At 53.3% G+C, this 24,059-nt stretch overlaps 1 protein-coding gene across 1 annotated transcript; it reads left to right on the top strand.

The window, feature by feature from the left end:
* On the top strand, nt 1-20,823 carry SLC43A3 (solute carrier family 43 member 3). The gene is given in 14 exon segments (XM_027581195.2): nt 1-116; nt 913-1,279; nt 1,512-1,641; nt 8,283-8,329; nt 9,504-9,580; nt 9,798-9,864; nt 9,867-9,889; nt 12,037-12,176; nt 13,473-13,570; nt 14,587-14,760; nt 14,973-15,092; nt 18,565-18,751; nt 19,390-19,513; nt 20,589-20,823. Coding segments are annotated over 13 exon segments (1,473 nt in total). The 5' UTR covers nt 1-116; nt 913-1,095; the 3' UTR covers nt 20,691-20,823.
* The last annotated feature ends 3,236 nt before the right edge of the window (nt 20,824-24,059 follow it).

Raw genomic sequence — 24,059 nt, 5'->3', positions numbered from 1 at the left:
CAGGAGGCTGAATGAGGATCAAGAGAGATGCGGAGATGCAAACAGGCGCGGCTGGGGCCGGAGGGAGGTAACGGAGCGAAGATACCAGGCCTGGGCGGACAAGCGCTCGAGAGATGGTGAGCCGGGGGAGAAAGGAACTGCTAGAGAACGGGGCCGGTGGACCTCCCCAGACGCCGCCCCGCTGGTCAGGGCCCTTCCGGACGGGGCGGGGGGTGGGGGTGGGGGCGGGGCTGGGCGGGGCGGTGAGAAGCGCGAATCCAAAAGGCGCGGGTGGCGCGGGAGTGCCAGCGAGGAGGCCTGCCGGGTAGGGCTCCGGGGCCGCGAGGCGCGGGGTGGGAGGCCGGGGATCCCCGCGGAGCCTGGGCCCGGGGCGGGGGTGGGGGCGGCGCCCGCGGGCCGGAGGGGGTGCGCGTGCAGGAGCAGTGTGCACGGGCTGCCGCGCGCGGGGAGGGGGGGGGGCGGGGGCGCGGGCCCCCGGGAGCCCCCTGGGCAGAGGGTCACGGAAGGTCCTGTTGGAGTTGGGTATTTTGGGCTTTAGACTGGCCTATGTTGTGACTGACTAGCCCATGTGACCTTGGGCAAGTTGACAACATCCCATGGACCTTTTATTCTCTTGTCGGTAAACTGAAGACAAGACAGCTAACTTTGCTAGATTGTTTTGAGCCCGCGAAGACCTCCGTGAAGTGTCACCACCGCCCCCCACCCCAGTCGCCCGCTGTTTCTATTTTTGTGGACAGTCTTTAGAACTGGACTCAGTTTCTGCGTCCCCAGGTGCTGCCATTGTGGGGTATCGAGGCTTTTTGCAGCTGTTTCTAACAGTTGGCCCTTTCTGCACCCCTCCCAGCACGCTTTGTCCACCTCTACCTTTCCCACAAGCCCCCTGTACCAAGCAGCCTCTGCTTTCTTTCACAGGATCCAGAGAACTGCCCACCGCTGTTTCTTGCCCAGGCCCGAAAAAAGCCAGAACCAGAGCCTACTTGAACAGAAGGGCTTGCCAGAGGAATTTTCCAAGTGCCCAAAGGCCAGCCCTTGAAGCGCCTGTGGTCAGCCCGGGAGGCCCCCACTGAGATTTGGGGATCGGCTCCACCTCAGGCCATGCCAGGCCAGGGTCTGCCCCTTCGAGTGGCTACCCTGCTGACGGGGCTGCTGGAATGCCTTGGCTTTGCAGGAGTCCTCTTTGGCTGGGCATCACTGGTGTTTGTCTTCAAGACAGAGCATTACTTTGAGGAGCTATGCGAGCCGGACGCGGGGCCGATGGGCAATGTCACGGGGCAGGCTGGTAAGGGACTCCTCTAGGGAAGCAGAGTGTGGTTCCCATGTAGTAGGAAGGGGTGGGAGGGATTCCAACCCCCCACCCTCCACCCCCAGTGCCAGCCTTTCTGGGGTGAGAGGTGAGGAGTGTCAGCCTCCCCACCAACTCCCCAACCTTGGTCTAGGAGGTGAGGAGGGAAGTACCAGCCCCTGAGGCTGTCACATTTCAACTCCCTGAGATCTCCCTTTCTCTCCTCCAGACTGCAAAGCCCAGGATGAGAGGTTCTCACTCATCTTCACCCTGGGGTCCTTCATGAACAACTTCATGACATTCCCCGCTGGCTTCATCTTTGATAGGTTCAAGACCACCGTGGCTCGTCTCATAGCCATGTAAGTCCCAAAGGCCCGGCCTGGGCAGAGATAGGCAAGACGGATTCCTCTAGCAGTAGCCGTGCTTGGAGGAGACCCAGCTGGGCAACAGGGTAGCCCTGCCCGGCCCTGTCCCAGCAACTGTCAGAAACAGCACAGGATGTAGACTCTGTCTAAATCCACAAATTGAGCTGGAGCCCAGGCCGATTTCCTTTGAGGGCTGGGTTCTCGCCTGGGTTAAAATAGGGGAACTGAAAATTGTCACTCAGGGATCCTACCAGGCCTCACATCCAGGTCCCTCAGGCTTAATTGTCATCTCATCCCCCACCCCCCGTCATTCCCCAGAGACTTAGTAAGGTCTCCTGGGTATCCCCGACGGTGGGATTTCCTGACCCCCTCACTGGAGTGGAGACAGTGGGGGTTTCACGGAGGGGAAGGGACCTCCTCTTGCTCAGACAGAGTGCCACGGTAGCCAGCCAGCTTCAGCGATGAGCAGTGGCCTGCCAAGGCCTTGATAGGACCAAGAGCAGGAGGCTCCTGGCAGATGTTTGGAAAATGAGTTATCAGACAGAGGGACTGGAGGGCTGGCTGATAAAGCAAGTTCCTGCTCTCTAAGCCGTTGGGTGTATAATGACTTTATCTCAGTCTGTCCTTGGCTTGGCTCCCTGTCTCCTGTTCTTCCCACCCCTTCCTTTGTCCCCTGCCTCCTCTCCAGCCTTAGTATGTTAGGAAAAACTCGGTCTTCCCTGTGTTTCTCTTTTACTTTCACATACAACACCTCACTTCTGATACATCTGGTCACCAAATGTGTGGGTTTCTCCCCCACACTAAGCAATTCTTTGATTGTCCTACAATTTAACTCAGTTCTGACACCATCTCATTGGGGAGAGTGTCACATCCTGCATGTTGAGGGCTGGGTCCCACAAGACTACCCCCCACTTCAGATGCCAATTGCAAGTTGGTGGGTCCCCCCCAAGGTTACCCACACTTCTGTCTGCCTTGGCTGCCAGTCACGGTTCCTATGACCTCCTCCCTCTTGGACTGGATTAGTTGCTAGAACAGCTCACAGAACTCAGGGAAACACTTGTGTTTACCAGTTTATTAAAGGATACAGATGAAAGCGTACAGGTTCGGAAGCTCTCTGAGCCCCATCCTAGTGGGATTTTATGGAGGCTTCTTCACATAGGCTTGGTCAGTTACTAACCATTTCCAGCCCCTCTCCCCTCTCTAGAGAAGTGGGTCAGGGGAGAGGGGCTGCCAAAAAAATCCCAAACTTCTAATCCTAACCAATCCTTGGCCTTTTTGGTGACCAATCCCCATCTGGGAGCTATCTGGGAACCTACCAGTCACCCCACTGGAACAAAAAATGCTCATTTTGCTCTTATCATGGAGTTTACAAGGGTCTTAGGAGCCCCGTGTCAGGGACTCAGGACAAAGACAAAATATGTATTTCTTTGTGTAAACCACAATATTACAGTGCAGCCCCTGGTCTTCAGACATGGATCCCTTGTGGCAGAAACAATCATAAAGGTCGAAAGGCACTGGCACATTAACAGAAACACAGTCATTAGTAACTATCCAGTCCATCATCATACCATCTGAAAATGTCTCCCAGGGCCGCTTATGCTCACGGGCTTCCATTTGATCTTGTCAGGGTCCAAAAGCAGGAGGGGTCTCAGCAATATATCCCTTTACCCTTCAGGCAGCCGGTATAACTGAGCAAAGAGACAAGATCCTCTCTTGCGCTGAGCCTCTTTTGGAGTGTTTACGTCATACTGGATTTCCCTCCTTGTAGAACCTGCATATTCATCCCCTTACTCTGATCTTCCTTCTCTCCATTGATACCGTAACTCTTCCGCCTTTGGAAGGGATGTTGGGTTTGGCCCCTGTGCTGGTCTGGAATACTCGTCCAGCAAGTGTCTTCCCTTTCAGGTAGGGCGAGGTTACCCCCGTCGCAGAACTAAGCGGGCTCTCTTTCCCACCAGGCAAGATGGCTGCCTTCCCTGTTTGTCCCGATTTTGGCAGACAGAGGGAAGGTACAGCCTGCCCCACCGGGCACTTAGGCATCATAACATAATGGTTAAGAACACAGTTAATTTCCTTGCTTAGGAATCATCTCTGCTTCCAGCCCTGGTAGTGGTAGCCCTGGTCCTGTGACCGCAGCATGAGGGAAAGTTCCTCTAACCACAACACTCTTGGGGGAGCCATTCCCCACTCAGACACAGTATCCATCCCTCATATACGGTCAGGTGAGAGAGAGAGAGGGGCAGCCACTTCACATACAGCCTGTTCGAACATACTAGTTCCTCCCATTTTGTGCCCCTCAAATGCCATAGTGATTTCCACAGGTCTGTGCCCCGTATGGCCGAGTTTCCATTGCCTTCCTATAGGACCAAACAGCCAGGCCATTGGCCACTGCCCGTGGGTCCGTAAGAACCCGAACGTAGGGGCCTTTTCCACGGAGGTTTCTTTCCTCTCTACCAGGACAGCAGCATGAGGTTCCTTCAGCCCACTGAGCTGATCTGTGTTTACTTTTTTGGATCAGAGTGATGGCCTTCCAAACAGGATGTGGTTGTCCCTTCACCTGGGAAGACAGCCAAGTAGCTCTGTGTTGGTCAGTCGGGGGCTCTTTATAGGGCACCATCCAAGTGACAGTAGAATCCAGCCACTCCCCACACATTCCAGAGTCAGTCCTTGGTGGCGGGAGCGGGGCCGGGGGGGGGGGGGGGGGGCGAAGAGGTTCCTTGGTCGTGGTAGCTCATCCTTACAATTCCCCAGGCAACACGATCCTGTCTTACCACTGCTATTTTTAGTATGGAATTCTTCTGGGCATTGCCATCCCCATTAGAGCATTTCTCCGATACCATCCTAGACATTGTGGGTCTTTCATGTTTGAAGATCATTTTATGTACTTCAGTTATCTGTGTGGATTCAATTAGTGTCTGATAGCAAGATGATAAATGCCCCAGAGATGGAAATTCTCTTGTCCAAGGTCCGAGTAGTTGTTTCTGGGAGGTGACCACAGACTTTTGCCATAAGCCCCAGTGTGGGCTCCCCAGAGGGTCACGGCACAGAGAATTCGTGCCTGACCAGCACTCTGCCTTCTCTCCCACACCGCATGGGCTCGAGCAGTCTTACTGGCTCCCAGTGCATATGTCCAGTTGGATTTAGACACCTCCCACCCCAGAGTGCTAGCCGGGGAAGCCAGTCACACGCAGGGTCCAGCCCCATGATCCAGTCACCTAAAGGACTCACAGCCTCTTCTTGGAAGCCTATTCAGACATACGGGTTCTCCTATAAACATTTCCCTTCTTCCAGTAACCCTGACCTTCCTCCCGGCAGCCTCCTTAGGACTTGGTCAGCAGGTGGTTTCCGCAGTTAGGTGGGGGAGGTGTTCCCAGCCAGACTAGTATCTAGTTGTGAAACAACAGGGAAAGGAGACAGCAACTTCTTTATGGAGTGCATGTTTCAACATTCCAGCTTTCATAAACTTACCGACTGGTATGTTATTATGTGCTCTCAGTCTAACTGAAGCCCGTGGCCCGGCTGACGCTTCCCTTACCAAGGAGCCCTGGGGCGCCTGAGTGGCTCAGTTGCTGGGCGTCTGCCTTCCGCTCAGGTCATGATCCCGGGGTCCTGGGATCGAGCCCCACATCGGGCTCCCTGCTCAGTGGGGAGTTTGCTTCTCTCTCCCCCTGTGATGCTTTCTCTCACTCTCTCTCTCATAAATGAATTAAAAAAAAAAAAAAAAAAGGAGCCCTGGAAACTTCTCTACTCCCTTCCCATTTGGGCCACTCCTGTGCAAAAGGCTTCGGGGCCAAGGCGAGGGGTAGAGTCAAGGGAGCCTGGCCCTTCTGTCCCTCTGGAACCCGATGACTCTGCTTAACCGTTGCCCCCAGCACTTGCTGGTTGGGTTTCTCATTGTGATCTCTCTGTCTTCTGGCTTTTAATGTTTTTTTTCAAACTGGGACAAACAGATTGGACTTGTTTGCAGGCACTTTAATGCCAGGGGCCGGCAGGGTTCCCTTTGGCCCGCTCAGCCTTTGGCAGTGCTGTATTAACACCTTTTTTTAACCCCAATAACTGTCTGTTTCATTTATCTTACATCTCTATAACCCTCTGGAGATTTCCCCCCAGCAGGGATGAACCCACGACTCTCCTGTTTCCTCTTTGTTCCACTCCCATCAATATTTGCTTTATTCCCCTTATTCTTTCTTTCTTTATTTTTTAAAAAAGATTTTATTTATTTATTTGACAGAGAGAGACACAGCGAGAGAAGGAACACAAGCAGGGGGAGTGGGAGAGGGAGAAGCAGGCTTCCCGCCGAGCGGGGAGCCCAATGCGGGGCTCGATCCCAGGACCCTGGGACCATGACCTGAGCCGAAGGCAGACGCTTAGTGACTGAGCCACCCAGGCGCTCCTCCCCTTATTCTTTAGTAACCATTTAAAAATGTCTACCCTAAGACCAGTCTCTTGATTCTCCCCTCCACCTGTCCCCATTCTTCTGTTAATTAACCTAATATACTTATTAGCACTTATAAGACCCAGGAGGGGAAACTGAGCCAGCAAACTCAGTAAGCCTTCCCAAACTGGGTTTTCCCTTTTGCAGCGATGGGTTTTATGGGGTGCCCACGGGAAAGGGGTCCCCTTCATCACAGCATTTACCACGACCTGGACACAGGTCACTGTAAAGCCACACCCGCATGGCTTGCATACAAAGCCTATGGGCGGCTCCATCTGGGATGTTCCCTTTGTACGGGGCATGGGACCTTACAGTGGCCCCTATCTGTGCCCCCAGGAACAGCCTCCTGTGTGTGTGGATCACGCATGAGCTCTAGGTCCCGCGGCAACCCGGACATGCCCTTCCACTCTGCAGCATTCAAAACCAAAGACACCCCCAAATTAGTCACGCTCCCACTCCATCTCAGGAAAGGTTCTCTGGGAAGCTGAGGATACTCTTCCACAAAATGTAGCAGCTCCTTCGCATGGCACCATCCCGCCCCGTTGAGTTTTGTCCTCTTCCCACATTGACGACCTTCTTGGGAACCAGAGTTCTTAGAGGGACTTTTGGTTGTTCCTGCATCATTTTTCCCTTGGGGGTGATTTCGAGGCTAATGGCCAAAGCTCAGACTTACCCCCATCTGACCCTGGTCTAGCATGCAGGGCTGACCCGGCACTCTCTTTTAATTTCGTGTTGGCTATTACGGATCACAATAACCGAGCGCTTGTATCTTCCAGCTTTCGCTTATTTCTTTGCACTTCCTGTGCATCCCGTGAACCCACTCCTCGGGAGCTGGATCCGTTTCTGAATCCCAAATTGGTAACTTCTCCCTTTAGTGGCTGATTGCAGGGCACCTGCTGTTCCACGCCATGGGTCACCCCGTGGTCACCCAGGAGCCAGGGGCTCTTTAGCCCCTCTCTCTACTCGAAGCACATGTTCCTTTGAGCCTGGGCCGTTCTAGCAAATCCCACTTCAACACCAACTCTATTGGAAAATCCTACATGCCTCCTCCTGCATTTCTCCTTGACTTTCAACAGAACAATTCACTTCTGACACATCCCATCATGACGTGTGTGTGTGGAGTCTCCCCATACCACGCAATTCTGTGATACCAGCTGAGTGTCCTACAATGTAACTCAGTTCTGATACCGTCTCCCCGGAGAGCGCCTCACATCCTACAGGTTAAGGGCTGGGTCCCATGAGACTGCCCCCCACTTCAGATGCCAATCACAGGGGATAGGTCTCCAGTTTACCCACAACTCTGGTCTGATGTGGCTATAAACCAGAGGTTCCCATGACCTCCATTCCCTTGGATTGGATTATTTCTAGAACAGCTCACAGAACTCAAGGAAACATTTACGTATGTTTACCAGTTTATTAAAAGGTATGATAAAGGATGCAGATAAATAGCCAGATGGGGAGATATGTAGGGTGAGGTCTGGGAAGGTCCCAAGCACGGGAACTTGGGTCCGGTGGTGTCTGGAGTGTGTCATCCTCCTGGCATGTGGTTGTATACACCAGCCCAGAAGTTCTCCTCCTGTAAGCTTGACCACTTATTAACCATTTCCAGCCCCTTTCCCCTTTTTGCAGAAGTGGGCGGGCCCGGCTGAAAATTCCAAGTATCTAATTATGGCTTGGTCTTTCTGGCGACCAGCTCCCACCGGGAGCCATCCAGGAACCCACGCAGAGTCACCTGATCAGAACAAAGATGCTCTTAGTACTCTTATCACTGAAGAATTTACAGGTGTTTTAGGAGCCCTGTGTCAGGCACCGGGGACAGGGACCAGATGTATATTTCCTATTATAAATCGGAACATCACACTTAGGCACTGCTTCTATTATCCCATGCTTTGCAAGATCCCCAAACTGCTAAGAGATCCCCATAACCTTGGGACTGTGGTCCTGAAATCACAGTGCCCTAGAACTTCTAAGTCAGTCATTTCCTTTTATAGTAAAGGCTGCTGAGGCCCAGAGAAGGACAGTGCCTTACCCAAGGTCACACAGCGAGGAGGAATTAGAACTCAGAAGTTTTGCTTTGTAGACCGGGCACTAATCCCTTTCTCCAAGGGATTGGGCTGTTGGGACCCCACGTGGGAGGACCTTGGCTCTTATCTACTCTGCCCTTTGGACAACACTTTCCATCTCCCGTTGTACGTTTCAGATTTCTCTACACCAGTGCCACGCTCACCGTAGCCTTCACCTCTGCAGGTGAGTGTTGTCAGGTGGGTGGGAGGGATGAAGCTCAGGGGCACCTGCTAGGTGGGGCAGGTGCAGAGGGTGATGAGGTCCACAGGCTTTGAGCTCGAGAGGATCTTTGAGGGGGTTATTGTTGGTCTATGAAACCAGTCTAGTCAACCAAGAAATGCAAAAAATAAGGCCAATGGAGGGACTGCTTCAGAGAGAATTTATTCGAAAGATTACGTTCTTCCTCTTGTGTATGTTAACGTGTTCTCTTCTTAAAAACAAAATGATAGTATGAAGGAGGGTTATTTTAAAAAATAACCCTTTATTTAAAAAAAAATCCTATAATTTAAAAAATAATAATTTTTTTAACCTTTATTTATTTTTTTAAAACCTACATTTTAAAAAATATCCTTATTTAGTAGGGCAAAAGTTGACAGCCCTATTGTGGTCAGAAGTTTTTGCTTCACATTTTACTGATTGATGGACAGAGAAAACTCCTAAAGTCTGAGAATTTCAGTCTGGTTCATCCTCCTTGTCTCGCATTGTGTGGAGGAGAGGACGGGCGGCCGAGAGACGCCTTGCCAAGACTTGTAACAGGACACACTCTTTCCTGGTGTCTCGGTCCTGCTGGCTGAGCATGATGCCTGGCACCGAGGAAGTGCTCCGGGTTTAATGGACCAGGGAACCACGATCCACGGCCGTTCGTGTTCAGCTCTCACAGCACCCCATGAGATGGGAAGAGCCAGGACTGTGATTCCCATTTAACGGATGAAGTGACTGAGTCACAGATCAGAATCCAGCTCCAAGTCCTGCAGTGAATTAGAGGCTGCACTTGGGGGCCGAATCCAGGTTTCTCTCCCCAACAGGGTCAAGCATGAATGGAGGGGCTGCTTGGGGTTTAATGAACGAAGGGAGCAGTGGCTTCACTTAGAGTCTTGTCTCTGCCTGTGGACAGCCAGGCCTGCCACAGACCGAGGACCACCTTTGGGCCCAGGAGACCTCCTCAGGGTCCCTCGGCAGGGACATTTGGGGGAGCCCTGACCACCATCTTAAGGTCCTCAAATGATGCTAGCAGCCTGGCTAGAATTGGGGCCCTGCCACCAGGATTGTTGGGAATTTGGAGCAGGTGGGAGCCAGAGTTTGGGGCTCTGTGTTTGGGTTACACTATGACACCACCCCACCTCTGTCTTTGTTCCAGACTCAGCCCTGCTGCTCTTCCTGGCCATGCCCATGCTCACTGTGGGAGGAATCCTGTTTCTGATCACCAACCTGCAGGTGTGAGCCCGCCCTGACCCCAGGCACCTGGCCGGAGGTCGGGGAGGGCGGAGGGAGGGAGAAGAGCTGTTCTGCTCTGGCTACCTCCAGTGGGGCAGGCTGGAGCCAGGGCGGTAGCTCCCGGGATGGAGGCGGGTCTGGGTATAATGAGGGCCTGGCCTGTGTCCCGTGGCCGGGAAGAACCAGCTCAGAAATAAGTGACGCCTGTGTTCTTTAGGTTGGGAACCTCTTTGGCAAACACCGCTCAACCATCATCACCCTCTACAACGGGGCATTTGACTCCTCCTCGCAGTCTTCCTTGTCATCAAGGTAAAAAATACCAATGAGCAACATGTATTGCACTCTTCCATGCGCCAGATGCTTATCCCGTGAACTTTGCATGATTTCTTTCCTTCAGCCCTCCTGCAGCCAGTAAATGTGGCACTTGAACTTGGAGCCCAGACCTGTCTGGTTCTGGAGTGTCCCCTGGTAGTGATTAAGCTCTTTACACCTACCAAGGATTTCTGGGGAGACGCTGTGATGCCCTTGGGCTGGTGTTGGGCAGAGGCTGGGAGCCCCATGGAGGGGGATGTTTGCGCCTGTGAGCTTCTGGTTTGGACTAGAAGGTGAGAGGAGGCCAATGGGAGCAACAGGGGCAGACACAGAGGCCTCTCCAGCTGTCCCAAAGGCTGATGTTGGGGATCTGGGGGCTGGGCTGTTCCAGTGCTGTTAGCGGCCCCCACCTGACCTGACAGTCTTTCCACCTTCTTCATTGCTAATAATTCCACCTGGGCAGTGAGGTGCCCAGCCCAGAGGTTGAATCCTGATTGACCTAAGCCAACGGGGGCAACCCCTCTCCCCCTTGTTAGTGATGGGTAGAGGTGGTCATATTATCCAGTCCTTGTTAATGAGATGAAGGGTGTGTATCCTGGAAGAGTTTAGGGGACATTTCCCCTCCCTGATGGAAGGTGAGAGCAGAGCTGAAAAGCAAGCCTTTCTCCTTGGTCCCCCTGCCCAATTATTCTTTTCAAATGTTGTGGTGGGATGATGTGGTAGCTGGAGTTGTGGCAGCCATGCTGTGATTATGAGGCCACCAGCTGGAGGACACGAAGGATGAGTGAGTGGAAGGAATGAGAGGAATGCGGGTCCTGCCCAACTTGGGACTTCCCTCCAGGCTTTGTGTTAGGCCAGAGGCAGTGGGTACAGCCCATGGGCTATGGGAGAAGAGAAGAGGATCTCTGGGAGTCACTACGAGACATGAGACTAGCTAGCTTAGTCCCATGAGCACCTTGGCTTGGAGGGCCACCCAGAGGCTGAGCCTCAGGGGCACTTACTCAAGACTCTCAACCACTGGTACAGGAGCCAGTTTCCTGGTTCTCCCTCCTTCCCCTGGGTCTGCCTTCCTTTCTCTTTTGTCTCCTTAGAATTGGAAGGAGAGAGAGTGTCCGAGCAGGATCTGAGCTCTTAGTTTAATCTGACCTTGCTGCTTCTGACTCTGACCTTGAGCAGTTCATTGCACCTCTCTGGAACTCACTTTGACCCTCTGTAAAAGGAGGAGGGGGGGCTAGATCAATGGTTTCCAAACTGGGTGTTGAGGAACCCTGACGGGTTCTCTGCGGTGTTAGGTCGGTCACCAAGGAGAATGAGCGGGAAGATGATTGGGCCGCTTCCCGCTGATGTGTTTCATAAGTTGAATTTTTGTGTGAAGTTTTGTTTAAGAGAAAGAACTTTGCTGCTATTAAAAAAAAAAAAAAAAAAGGAGCGGGCTAGCAGATCTCTGAGAAGCCACTTTAGGAGAGTCTCCCAGCCTGTGGGGATGGGTGACCATGCCCCAGCTGGTCGAACCGTGGGGTGAGGGTGAGCCTATGTGTGCATCAGGTGTCCTTGATCAGCGTTCAGGATGGGGGGCAGGAGCCTCTGACAGGCTGGGGTCCCAGCCCCTGCTGCTTACACTGACTTTTCTGTTTGGTAAAACACACAGAACATAAAATTTGCCCTCAACCATTCTGAAGTCTACAGTTCAGTGACATTAAGTTCACTCATATTGTGCAACCATGACCACCATCCATCTCCAGAACTCTTTGCAACCTTGCAAAACTGAAACTCTGTGCCAATTAAACAGTGACTTCCTGTCCCCCACCCCCCCAGGTCCTGGCCCCAGCCCCTGGCGAGCACCATTATCTTTTCTGTTTCTGTGACTTGGATGGCTCTGGGCCCCTCATGTGCGTGGCAGCATGCGGTATTGATCCCTTTGTGACTGGCTGATTTCCCTCAGCGTGATGGCCTCAAGTTCACACTGTAGCCTGTGTCAGGACTTTTTTTGGGGTGAATGCTATCCTGTCGTATGTGTATGCCACAGTTCGTTGGCCCATTTATCTGCCAGTGGACATTTGGTTTGCTTCTACCGTTTGGATGTTGTGAATAATGTTGCCACGAATACGGGTGTCATGCTGACTCTTTTCCTCTTCCTTCTGCAGCTGCTTTATGAAAAGGGCGTCAGCCTCAGGGCCTCCTTCATCTTTCTCTCAGTCTGCAGTGCCTGGCACGTGGGGCGCACTTTCCTCCTGATGCCCCGAGGCCACATCCCCTATCCACTGCCCCCCAACTACAGCTACGGGTAAGGACTGTGGTCTGGCGACCGTGGGCCCGAGCCCTCCACCTGATCTGCAGCGGGAAGCCAGGGGTGGGACAGATGTGCTAGCAAGGCAGAGGAGACCTGTCCCAGGACAGCAAGACTGGGCCAGGGGTGTATCAGCTGTTGCTGTGTAACAAACTATTCCCAAACTCAGTGGTCTAAGCCATTCAGCATTTTTATTGTTTTTCATGAGTCTGTGGGTAGCTGGCTAGTTCTGCTGATCAGAGATGGGCCTGGATGGTGTTGGCAGGGCTCGCTCAGGCCTCTGGTCATCTGCTAGGCTAGCTGGGGTAGATGGCCTCACGTGGGGTTTGTCTGGCAGTCCTTCGGGGTGACAAAGATGTCTGGGTCACGTGGCTCTCCTCCTCCATCAGGCTAGTTCCAGGGTTCCAAGACACCATGCAGACGTGCACAGAGTTTCTCAGAATTGGCCCCACATCACTTCTGCTGTATTGTCTTGGTGGAAGCAGCTCCTGGGGCCAGCCCAGATACAGGGGCTGGGGACCCCGTCAGGGCTGCCAAGACCCATTGCAGAGGTTGGAGAACAGGGGAGGTGAAGAAATGTGACCGGTTTTGCAGTCAGCACCTCGGGTGGTGGTGGGGGGGGGGCATTGATTTGTTGCTCACTTACTATTTGCCCGTGCGCCCTCTGATTTGCATTACACAATAATCCTCTCAGATAAATATCCTTATCTCTGTTTTCCAAGTGAGAAAAAAGGGGCTCAGAAAGGCTAAGTCTGAACCATAGTTCTATAGTTAGGAGGAGGCAGCACTGGGATTCGAACCCAGGCCTGTTCTTCCCACGCTTCCAGTGGTTCCCAAACTTTGCTGCATATTAGAATCACTAGAGATCTTTGAAAAAATATGGAAGCCTGGGGGGTGCCTGGGTGGCTCAGTCAGTTGAGCATCTGACTCTTGATTTGGGCTCAGGTCGTGATCTCGGGGTCGTGAGATTGAGCCCCTTGTCGGGCTCCCCACTCAGCGGGGAGTCTGCTTCTCTTTCCCTCTGCCTCTGCCCCTCCCCTTGCTCTTGCTCTCTCTCTCTCTAAAATAAATAAATAAATAAAATTTTTAAAAAAAATTTGGAAGCCTGGATCCCATGCCCAGACATTCTGATTTAACTGGCCTGGGCTGTGGCCTGGGTGGAAGGGCCGTTGAAAGGTGTCTCCAAAGTATGGTGAACTTCGGGAGCCCCCGCACTGTTCCCTGCGGCCTGAATCTCAGGCTCGGCTCACAGTCCTTGAGTTGGGTTGGGTTGGGGGCTTCTGTGTCCCGTAGCCTGCACTCCAGGACTGACACCACTGAGGGAGAGAAGAACACAGCGGAGTCCGATAAGGTGGAGATGCAGTCCAAGGAGTTCCTTCCAGCAAAGGAAGGTGAGCCCCTCTGGCTAACCCATCTGCCTTTCGGACCCTGACTTCTCCCCACGGCCGGCCTGGTTCTCTGCTTCTGGAGCTGCCCCGGGGACATAGCATCAGGAAAGGTCCGTCAGAGGACCTGTAGGGCTTCTCAACTGCCCTGCCCTGCCCGCCTCTTACGGAGGGTCCACGGAGGGGCACGGCTTCTGCGTCTTCTCTTTCTGTCCCTCTTTTCTCTCTCCTCGGCTCCTCATACCTCCTCCCCGCTCCTGCCTCCCCCCCCCCCCCCCCCCCCCCCCCCCCCCCCCCCCCCCCCCCCCCCCCCCCCCCCCCCCCCCCCCCCCCCCCCCCCCCCCCCCCCCCGCACCGTCTGTTCTGGGTCTTTGGTTACAAACATCACAAACCACTGCTGGCAAGGTAGAAGCGAGAACAGGATTCTGGGAAGCTCAGAGAACCAAGGGAAACATGAACTTGTCAGGCTCCGGGAAGAGGAGAGCCCGGATGCCTCTGGGGACCCCCAGACTAAAATCACGGCCGGTCAGCGATCGAACCCGTCAGCCCTGGGTGAGGAACAGGGCAGCTGATTCACGGTCCCACCCGGACCGTGAGAACTGAGGCAGGGCCCGGCTTCCAGAACAGACTCAGAATCCCGGTACGGAAAGCAGGGGAAGGGGCGTGGGGCCGCTGGGACAGTGGCTGGCCGCCCCTGACACTCCCCTCTCCTCGAACGTCCACGTTCCCTTCTTGTCTTTCTCTTCACCGTCCTGGCTGCGAAAGCGCTGGTCCAGGAAGTGTCATCGGGTCCAAGCTGCGAAAGACAGACCGGGTTCCGGGAGGACAGAGGAGGACGTGGGTGGGTCACTGAGGGTCGTGGGGCGGGATAACAAAGCTGTAGAGGCGGGACGAGCTGGTTGCAGGCAGCTGCGGGTCCGGGTCCGGGAGGGAGAGGAGGTGAGTTCCCTCCTTAGAGGATCCTGCCCACCCCGCTCCCCTGCTTTCTTGTGATTCATGCCCAGATCCTTCCTTCCCTGCAGAGACCCTGGAACCAGGGAAGAAGCAGGAGCACCGCTCTTTCTGGCGTTACGCACTCTCCCAGCGCTTTGCCTTCCACCTGGTGTGGCTGTCCGTGATACAGCTGTGGCATTACCTCTTCATCGGCACCCTCAACCCGCTGCTCGCCAACCTGGCGGGCGGGGACAGGGCGCTAGGTGCGTGGTAGGGGCTGGGGGGCGGCCCACCTGTGCGGCGCAGCTGGGGACTTGGATCCTGGAGGCCCCAGTGCTGAGCTCCGCAGGGAGGAAGGTCTGTGCAGGGGTGTGGGGAGGAGGGACAGGCAGGGCAAGGGCAGGCTGGGAGAGTCCTCTCCTATAAGGCAGTGCTGGAAATGTCTTACCACCCAGCCCCTCTCTGCCCTCTGCAGTCAGCACCTACACAAATGCCTTCGCCATTACTCAGTTCTTCGGGGTGCTGTGTGCCCCCTGGAACGGCCTGCTCATGGACCGGCTCAAGCAGAAGTACCAGAAGGAAGCCAAAAACACAGGTGAGGCCTGGGCTGCAGAGGGTCGCGGAACCAGGAGGGGAGGAATCTTCAGGCATGGCCAGAGCCACCTTCTCTTTTGTTCTTAATCCTTTTCTCCTTGCATCTGTCCATCCATGCATGCATGCATCCATCCATCCATCCATGCATCCATGCATCCATGCATCCATGCATCCATCCATGCATCCATTCATCCATCCATCCATGCATCCATCCATCCATGCATCATCCATGCATCCATGCATCCATCCATGCATCCATCCATCCATCCATCCATCCATGCATCCATGCATCCATCCACTAGTCGATGAGTGTCTGTTATGTGCCAGCCGTAGTTCCAGATTCCACCATGGACCAGACCGATAGGCCCTCATTCTCAGGCCGTCCTCAGTCTAGAGAATGAAGGGCAAGCAATCAGGCGTCACCAGCCGTGAAGTCAGCTCAGAGGGGGCGATGGGGACACAAAGAAGGGCACTTAGCCTATTCTGGGTGAGGATGGGCTTGATGTCCCGGCAGGCTTCCTGGAGGAAGTGGCTTCTAAGCCGAGGCCTGAAGGATGAGCAAGAAGAGAGGAGATGAAGAGGAGGGCCCTGGGAGAGCAGCCCAGGAATACAGGGGGGTCAAGGTGATGAAGAGCGAGCAAAACCTTGAAGAATCCCCGAAAGGAACTCGAGCTGTCTGGGGTGCCGAGGAGACGGGGCTGAATGGGGGAGGGGCAGGTGGCTGTGCCTAGGAGCATGGACACGACCCTTGGACGTGCCTGGAGGAACAGAGGGGTGCTGAGGTACCCCCCTTCCCCGGTGCTGCCCCTTCTACCCCTGCTGGGGGTATTTTAGGACAAATCGAAGGAGTCAGATCATTTCATCTGTAAATACTTCAGTCCGTGTCTCTCACAAATAAGGCCCTTTTTATTGAAACATCACCATAATATCATTATCATTTAAAAAAACCAGTAATTCCTTAGTACTCTCTAACACACAGTCCTGTTCAGATTTCCCAAAGTGTCTCAAATATGCCTTTTTATAGTTGGTTTGTTCACATTAGGACGCACACAGGGTCCATGCCGTGTATTCCGTCGATGGCCTTACTCTGTCTTTTTCAATCTGTGTGTCCCCTCCCCTCCCCCCACCTTTTGTTTTTCTGGTTGTTTATTTGTTGAAGAAACTGGGTCATTTGTTCTATCAGATTTCCTCCAGATTGGATTTGGCATCTTTTGGTATCACTTAAAAATGTTTCGCTGATTGGGTATTTCCTGTAAACAGGCAGATTGGAGGCTTGAGGAGATGCCGTTGAGGATTTTTTGGCAAGCAGGCTTGGGAGGTGATGCTGCGGGCTTCCTCTGGCTCCTGGCGGCAGGGCCCCCGGTCCCGACTGTCCCTGTTCTTACGATGTTAGGATTGATCGGTGGATCCAGACATTGTCAGTCTGATCCACCCAGGACAGAGTTTCCCATCAGCTGCACGGGTAATGATTTTAGTAGCTATGGGTGATCACTGCCGGCATCCATTATTTTATTAGGATTGCAAAATGGAGATTTTCTATTTCTGTCTTTCCTTCTGCTTTTAATTGCTAGAGTTCCTCTAGAAAGAAAAGCTTCCCCTCATTGACTGCTTCGTACCCTGAAACAAGTGCTTGGTTTTTCCTCCATGTACCAGTTTCAGATTAACGACTTGGGTGCCCTAGCAACCTCTGGGGGGATGACTTGTCATTTCTCTTTTATTTAATTTAACTAATTGATTTACTTTTTTTTTAAAAAAAGCTTTCTTTTTTTTAAAAGATTTTATTTATTTGAGAGAGAGAGAATGAGAGATAGAGAGCACGAGAGGGAAGAGGGTCAGAGGGAGAAGCAGACTCCCCGCCGAGCAGGGAGCCCGATGTGGGACTCGACCCCGGGACTCCAGGATCATGACCTGAGCCGAAGGCAGTCGCCCAACCAACTGAGCCACCCAGGCGCCCTGATTTACTTTTTAATGTCATTTCTCTGTTATTATTATTCTTAAAGATTTATTTATTTATTTTAGAGAGGGGGAGAGCGAGGGAGCATGGGGAGGGGTGGAGAGAAAGGGAGAGGTAGAGAATCTCAAGCAGGCTCTGCGCCGAGCTTGGAGCCCGGCGCAGGGCTCAATCTTGCAACCCTGAGATCATGACCTAAGCCTAAACCAAAAGTTGGACGCTTAACTGACGGAGCCACCCAGGCGCCCCTAATGTCACTTCTGTTTTAAAGCCTCATTTTAAATATATTTGATGGGTTTCAGTCTGTTTAAGTCATGATTCTTCTGTATGCTCCGATCAGTCCATCTCTGGCTATCGGGCACTTTACCAATGCAGAATCAGCATCCTTTAACACGCCGCCATCAGATTTAGAGAGTGTCTTATTCTCTAGCACAGTGAGATGTTCGGCGCTGTTTCAGGGGGTGCCCCGGACCTGAAACAGCCGTTTCTCCAAGTAGCCCTGGGTCCCGTTAAGTGGGAAATGGTATTTAGAGACTGCAGTCTGGATGCCCGGGCTTCCAATTCTCCTGGGTCGTCTGTGCTTTTAGGCCTTGGGTAGAGGTAAGATGTACTGATATTTTAATTCATAGTTTATTTTGATTTTACTCTTGATTTTATATCTGTGTCTCTTTTCCTCTGAAGATCATAGTTCCTAACAATGCCATGTACGTATAGGGTAGATACATCTGCCGTATGCTGCTATATACACATACACATATATAACATTTTATTTATTTATTTTTAAAAATTTTATTTATTTATTTGACAGAGAGAGACACAGGGAGAGAGGAACAGAAGCAGGTAGAGGGAGAGGGAGAAGCAGGCTTCCCGCGGAGCAGGGAGCCCGATGTGGGACTCGATCCCAGGACCCTGGGACCATGACCGGAACCGAAGGCAGACGCTTAATGACTGAGCCACCCAGGCGCCCCATATATATAGCATTTTAAAAAATGTAGTTTATGCATAACGCCTGGCTTCGCAATATCAATGCTGTTAGTAACAATACGACTGCTGAATGCCGCTGCCCCTCCTTCCCCCGCTTCCTCCGTCCGTCCTTCCTTCCCACGCCCTTCCTTCCTTCCATCCATCGACATGGATGCAGCCTGGCCTGGGCAGCGGCTGGTCGGCAGCTGTTTGCAGTCTCTTGCCATCACCCGAGTGCGCCCAGTGCCCCAAGGCTTACCTGGCTGTGGGGTGGAGGGGCCAGAGCACATGGCCCCTGCTAGGAGGCCACTGTCACAATCCAGGCGTGCGTTGATGGAGACCTACAGCAGGTGGGGGTAGAGAGCGGTGGATGCATTTGAATGGCATTCAGGGGGTGAATGATCAGTGCCCATTGATGGATTGGAGATGAGCCCTGGGAGGGAGTGGTTTCTGCCTGGACGGTGGGTGGATGGTGGCTCCCCCTTCTCCCATCTTTGTGTCCTGTCCCCGCCCTAAGCCGTGCTCGCCTCCACACAGCCTCTTCTCCCCTTCGGACCAGGGTCCTCGGCCACGACGGTGGCCCTCCGCTCGGCCGTGCCTTCTCTGGCTCTGACATCTCTGCTGTGCCTGGGCTTCGCCCTCTGTGCCTCGGTGCCCATCCTGCCCCTTCAGTATGTCACTTTCATCCTGCAAGTGATCAGCCGCTCCTTCCTATATGGGGGCAACGCTGCCTTCCTCACCCTCGCGTAAGTGGGCTTGGGCTGCGTTATCCCACGGGGACGCGCCAGCGCAAAGGGAGGTGTGCTGGAGGTAAAGAAGTCAGGAGGTGAGGATGGACCTGGGGGTGGTCCACTGAGGGAGGCAGGCTCTGGGAGCAGGTGTAGAGGGTGAGGTAGAGCTAGAGGCTGGTGGAGAGGATAGAGCATTCACGAACTTGAGCCTTCATATCAGCTCTCCTCTCTGCCTCTCTTATCTACCTAGCGAACTCCTGTTTGCCCTCCAAGGTCCACTTCTGGTTCAACTGTCTCAGGGAAGAGTGAGGAAGAGAGGGTCTTCCTTCTTTGTGCCCTCGGCACTCTGTTCTTGCTTCCTTTGCCAGTGTATGCATCATCCAGCAGAGAGTGGTCTGTTTATGTATCTGTCTTTTCCTTGAGACCTCTCCAAGCACAGCCTGTGTCTGGGTCCCAGGACAGTGCCTTCTCTGTGTTCTGTGGCTTGAGTCAAGGTGAAGGGGGGAAGGTCTGTGTGGGCGTGGGAGGGTGAAGCCAGGCCTAGGATGGGGGACTTGGGAACAAGTGGCTGATGCAGGCCCACCACGGCCAGGTTCCTCCTTGGAGGGAGGGTCTGGGGAGCTCAATGGAACCCAGTTTGTCTCTTTCCCCAGTTTCCCCTCGGAGCATTTTGGGAAGCTCTTTGGGCTGCTGATGGCCTTATCAGCCATTGTATCTCTGCTCCAGTTCCCTATCTTCACCTTCATCAAAGGCCCCCTCCAGAATGACCCGCTCTACGTGAGTACGGGGGGGGGGGGGCGGGGGGAGGGGGCGTGGCCCTGTCCTTAGACCAGCAAGGACATCCAGATTGGGACACCTCAGTGGGGCCCCAGCAGGGGGCGCCCCAAATCTGCCTGAGATGGTTCCTGCAGGACTATTTCTGCACCTGGGTACGTCCTTGGTCTTATTTCTCAAACGGGTAGCAGAGTACCCTGCCCTATGGCTGGGGTACCTGAAACCGCAAGACTAACATGGCATGGCTTCCAAGAGGGTCTATATTATTAGAGATTTGGGGAGAAAATATATTTTATGTGTGGGGAAACACATAGACATATTCTGGAGGAGAATGTAAAATTCTCACAGATTCCAAGTAAAAACCTATAACTTTAAAGACATTTCCTGCTTGTGGTGGGCGCAGGCTGAGCCCGGCCCTGGCTCTGGGGCAACAATACGCATGGGTTCCCACGGTTGGTCCGAGGGGCAGGAGCTCTGTGGTCTCACCCTGGCATCCCCACGCCAGAGGGATGCTCGTGGGCCCAGGCCCTGGGAGGTGGGAGGTGGGCATGGCTCTCCACCTTTTTGCAGATTGAAGACATAGGTTCAGGGATTTGGGTTCTGTGACTTACATTTCAGAAGCACAAAGCTAAGGAGCAGAAGTCTTTTGACTTTGAATTCAGCCTTCTGACCATTGCACAGCTTTCTTAGCCTCATTTAAAAAAGATCAGCAACGTGTAGAGCAGGAGTTTAAGTCAGTCATTGGGAGAAAAAAACAGGACTGAACTAGAAACCAGGGAGAATTTCTTGCTTGTGGTGTCAGACGACTCCAACCGTATTCAGAAGACGCGTGTTCCAGCCACTCTCCCCAACTTCCCGTGTGACCTTGAGCAGGTCATCGAGTGCTCTCGAGACCTCTGTTTCTTCATCTGTGAAATGGGCACACTGTTCCTCCCCTATAACTGAATAACTGAAGGCTTTTCCCGGGCACTGTAGGGTCTGAGGAGAATGTAGAGGCGCACCTGGCCCAATTCTGGCCCCTTTGCTTGTGGGGCCGCTCAGAGTTCTGGACCTCACCTGCCCCATCTCTCCCTCCCAGGTGAATGTGATGCTGATCCTTGCCACTGTGTTGACGTTCGCCCACCCCGTCATGGTGTACTGGGAGTGCCGGCGGGAATGGGGCTCTCCTGCTACCGTCTAGGCTCAGAAGCTCTCGCTTTCCAGCCCCGGTGATGCTTTGCTAATCTGTCCCCACATTTGAGGACCCCGCGTCCAGGAGCACTTGGCCTGTGCAGGCTACTGATATTAAGTAGCCATTACGTTTTCTTTCTTTTTTTGTTTTTAATAAAAGTCATTTAGCTGCTAGCAGTTGCTTGGATTTGCAAGAGAAGACTATCCGGCGCCACGCTGCTTGCTGCCCTATAGGCCCTGAGCAAAGGCGCACGGAAGTTCTTGGTTTCGGAGCAGGAAGCACATGACTTTGGTAGACACCTGGTCTCAGGGGAGGTGATGTGATGAGGGAGGAAGTGTGTCCCCTACTTCTTTGGACCTCTCTGGCCGTGAAGCCTGTGTGTGCCGAGCCCTTTGCGCCAGGGAAGCCTCCAGGTGAAGAATGAGCCGGTCATGACCTTGGCCGTCACGCTCGGCGCTTAGAGGTGGCTCCCTCCGCGCTTTACCATGGGCATCATATAAAACATTTCTCTGGGGCATAATCTTAGAGAAAAATAAAACCTCTCTGCTGAAGGCAACTCCTTGTGTGGCTTTCCAGGCTTTGGGCTGCTACGTGGGTGCGCGTGTGCTCATGCGTGCTTGTGTGTCCCTGAGGGTGCTGCATCCTGGGGGAGCAGACACAGGAGTGGAGTGGGGGAATCTGCCTGCAGCACCCTGGATCCAGAGGTGGAGCTGGAGCCCTCAGACCCTGATCCACTCCCCTGGTCCTGGGGTCAGGGGCTCGAGACCACCCCTCTCCCTCCATTCCTTCCTGTGCCTCCTCTTCCTCCCCACCGACTCCCCAATCCCCAGCTGAGAGCCCTGCATGGGAGCAGAAGGCCCCTGGGAGTCTTAGCGCTGCCGCTCAGCAGCTGGGCAGGTCCTGTAACCCCTGTGAATCACAATTTTCTCACCTGCAAGGTGCAGTTCATCATTTCTGGCCCTGAGAGCGGTTGTGAGAATCTAAAGTAATTGCTGCTAAAAATAAATAAAAATAAAAAAATAAAGTAATTGCTGCTGCTTAGCACCTGGTGGGAGTACATGAGCGTTTGTTCCTTTACGTACTCATGACCAGAAAGGAGAGGGGTAGCAAGGAGGGAGAAGGTGACAGGCTGTGAGGGAGAGAGGGTAGGTGGGCGAGGTGGGAGAATTTGGAACACATTAGCTGTATTATTCCACCTAGCCGGGAGAGGCCGGTGATGGGGAGGGGTTGGCCGGCAGATTGATTGATTGGTTGGTTGGTTCATTCATTCATTCATTCATTCAACAAATGTTTATTGAGCTGCCGCCGTGCATCAGGCCTTGTCCTAGGTGCTGGGGGTACAAAGATGCACGGGAGTCTGAAGCCAGCTCTGCTGTGAACCGCAGAAGGATCATTTCCAGGGGCCTGGGAACCTGGGTCTGAGGACAGACACCGGAGTGTTAACAGATGATGGCTTTTACCTTGTTATCTTGCTCTCAAAGCTTCCGGTGGCTTCCTGCTGCCCACAGGACACAGCTCAGATGCGAGCCTGGCGTGCAGGCTCCCGCAGTGTGATTCCAGCCTCTCCCCCTGCTTTTCCCCTCCCACGTTCAGGAGGACAGAACTCATCCCCGTGGACCCAGGTTCCTGGTCTCCAGGTCTGTGAGCACACCCATTCCTCTGCATAGGCTTGCCTCTGCCAGAGCAGCCTGCCTGGTCCCCTGGGGTCCTGCTCAAAGTATCATCTCCTCTAAAAATCTTTCCTTGGGCTCTCTAGCAGCCCTGTGTTCCCAGCCCTGGTCATACCCTTCCCAGTGACCAGCACCTGTCCCCTCGCATGATGACCTCTCCTCACCTGGGCAATGAGCCCCACGAGGTGGCCACCTGGCTTGGTGACCTGTGCGTGCTGGCCTTCCACGTGGTGTCAGCTAGGGCTTGTTCAACGAGCCGTCACTTAATGGGAGGATTTTCTTTTTCTGGCCTCAGAGCCAACTGGAAGGAGAGAGCGGAGCACACGGGGGTAGAGGGATGACTGTCGTGCAATGGGAAGAACGTGGACCAGGGGAGGGGTGCTTAGGCCAACCCATCTTTGATTCCTTCTCTGTCACCAGTGGGACCTTGGATGGGGCACTTCACCTCTACATCTTGGTTTCTTTTATCAGTGTGACGGGAGAACCAGCCCTGCCTCCCTGGGCTGTTGTAAGGGTTAGAAATTAGGTCAAGTGCCTAGCACATGGCAGGTGCTCAGTGATCACCACTATCATTACAGGGCATATATTAACTTCAAGAAGGATGCCTGGTGTCCATCACTGGTGAATGGATAAATAAAACGTGGGGTATGCATACAATGGAATATTGCTCGTCATGAAAAAAGAATGAGGTGGATACACGCTTCAACCATGAGAACGTTATGCTCGGTGAAAGAGCCAGTCACAGGAGACTCCTTTCATATGTGAAATGTCCAGAAGAGACAAATCTGTAGAGGCAGAAAGTGGCCTGGGGGTTAGGATTAGGGCTGGGGGAGGAGGAGTGACTGCCGATGGCTGAAGGGGTTCTTCTCAGGGAGATGACAGTTTGCTAAACCTGCTCGTGGTGATACAGCTCTGTATAATACTGAAAGCCATTGAATGGTACACTTTAAATAGGTGATTTATGTGGTAGGTGCATTATATCGCAAGCTGTTATTAAAAAAAAAAAGGTGTCTGGATTCCCAGGAAGTGCAGAGAACACTTCCATCCAGAGAGAGTCAGGGATGATTTCTGGGGAAAATGAGTAAACTAGAGAAACGGCTCAAGGGCACAGCCTCATATTTCTGTCGCGGGAGCCCCCCTCCTGCAACTGCTTCCTCAAATGGGACCAACCGGCCTTTCCAATGAAGAAATGAGCAACCCAGGGGTTTCATTAAGTTTTGATTTCGCTCAGCAGCAGGGTCCCAGCGCAACCTCTCTCGCTGGCTCTCAGCTTCAGGGGAGAGGGGCTGAGGCAAATCTGCCCCCTGCCTCGGCCATGGTGCTGAGCCTAGGGCAGAGGGCTCCTAGGAGAACACCTGTCATATAAAGAACAGTGGGAGGCATGCATTGGGAGGTTGTGTGACAGTCTCCCTTCATCAGCCCCGTTTTACAAACAAGGAACGTCAGGCTCCGAGTGGTCAGTCATGTCCAAGGTCATTCCAACAAGCACGGTGTGGAGCGGGTATTTAAATCTGGATCTGACTCCTAAGGTCCTGTTCATTTTATTTTATTTTTTTAAAATATTTTATTTGACAGAGAGAGACACAGCGAGAGAGGGATCACAAGCAGGGGGAGTGGGAGAGGGAGAAGCCGGCTCCCCACCAAGCAGGGAGCCTGATGCGGGGCTCGATCCCAGGACCCTGGGATCATGACCTGAGCCAAAGGCAGA

The sequence above is a fragment of the Zalophus californianus genome, chromosome 11 (assembly GCF_009762305.2).
Source record: "Zalophus californianus isolate mZalCal1 chromosome 11, mZalCal1.pri.v2, whole genome shotgun sequence".
In the NCBI taxonomy this organism is placed as follows: Eukaryota; Metazoa; Chordata; class Mammalia; order Carnivora; family Otariidae; genus Zalophus; species Zalophus californianus.
Note: the sequence above shows the minus strand (reverse complement) of the source record. Positions and strands in the feature narration are given on the sequence as shown.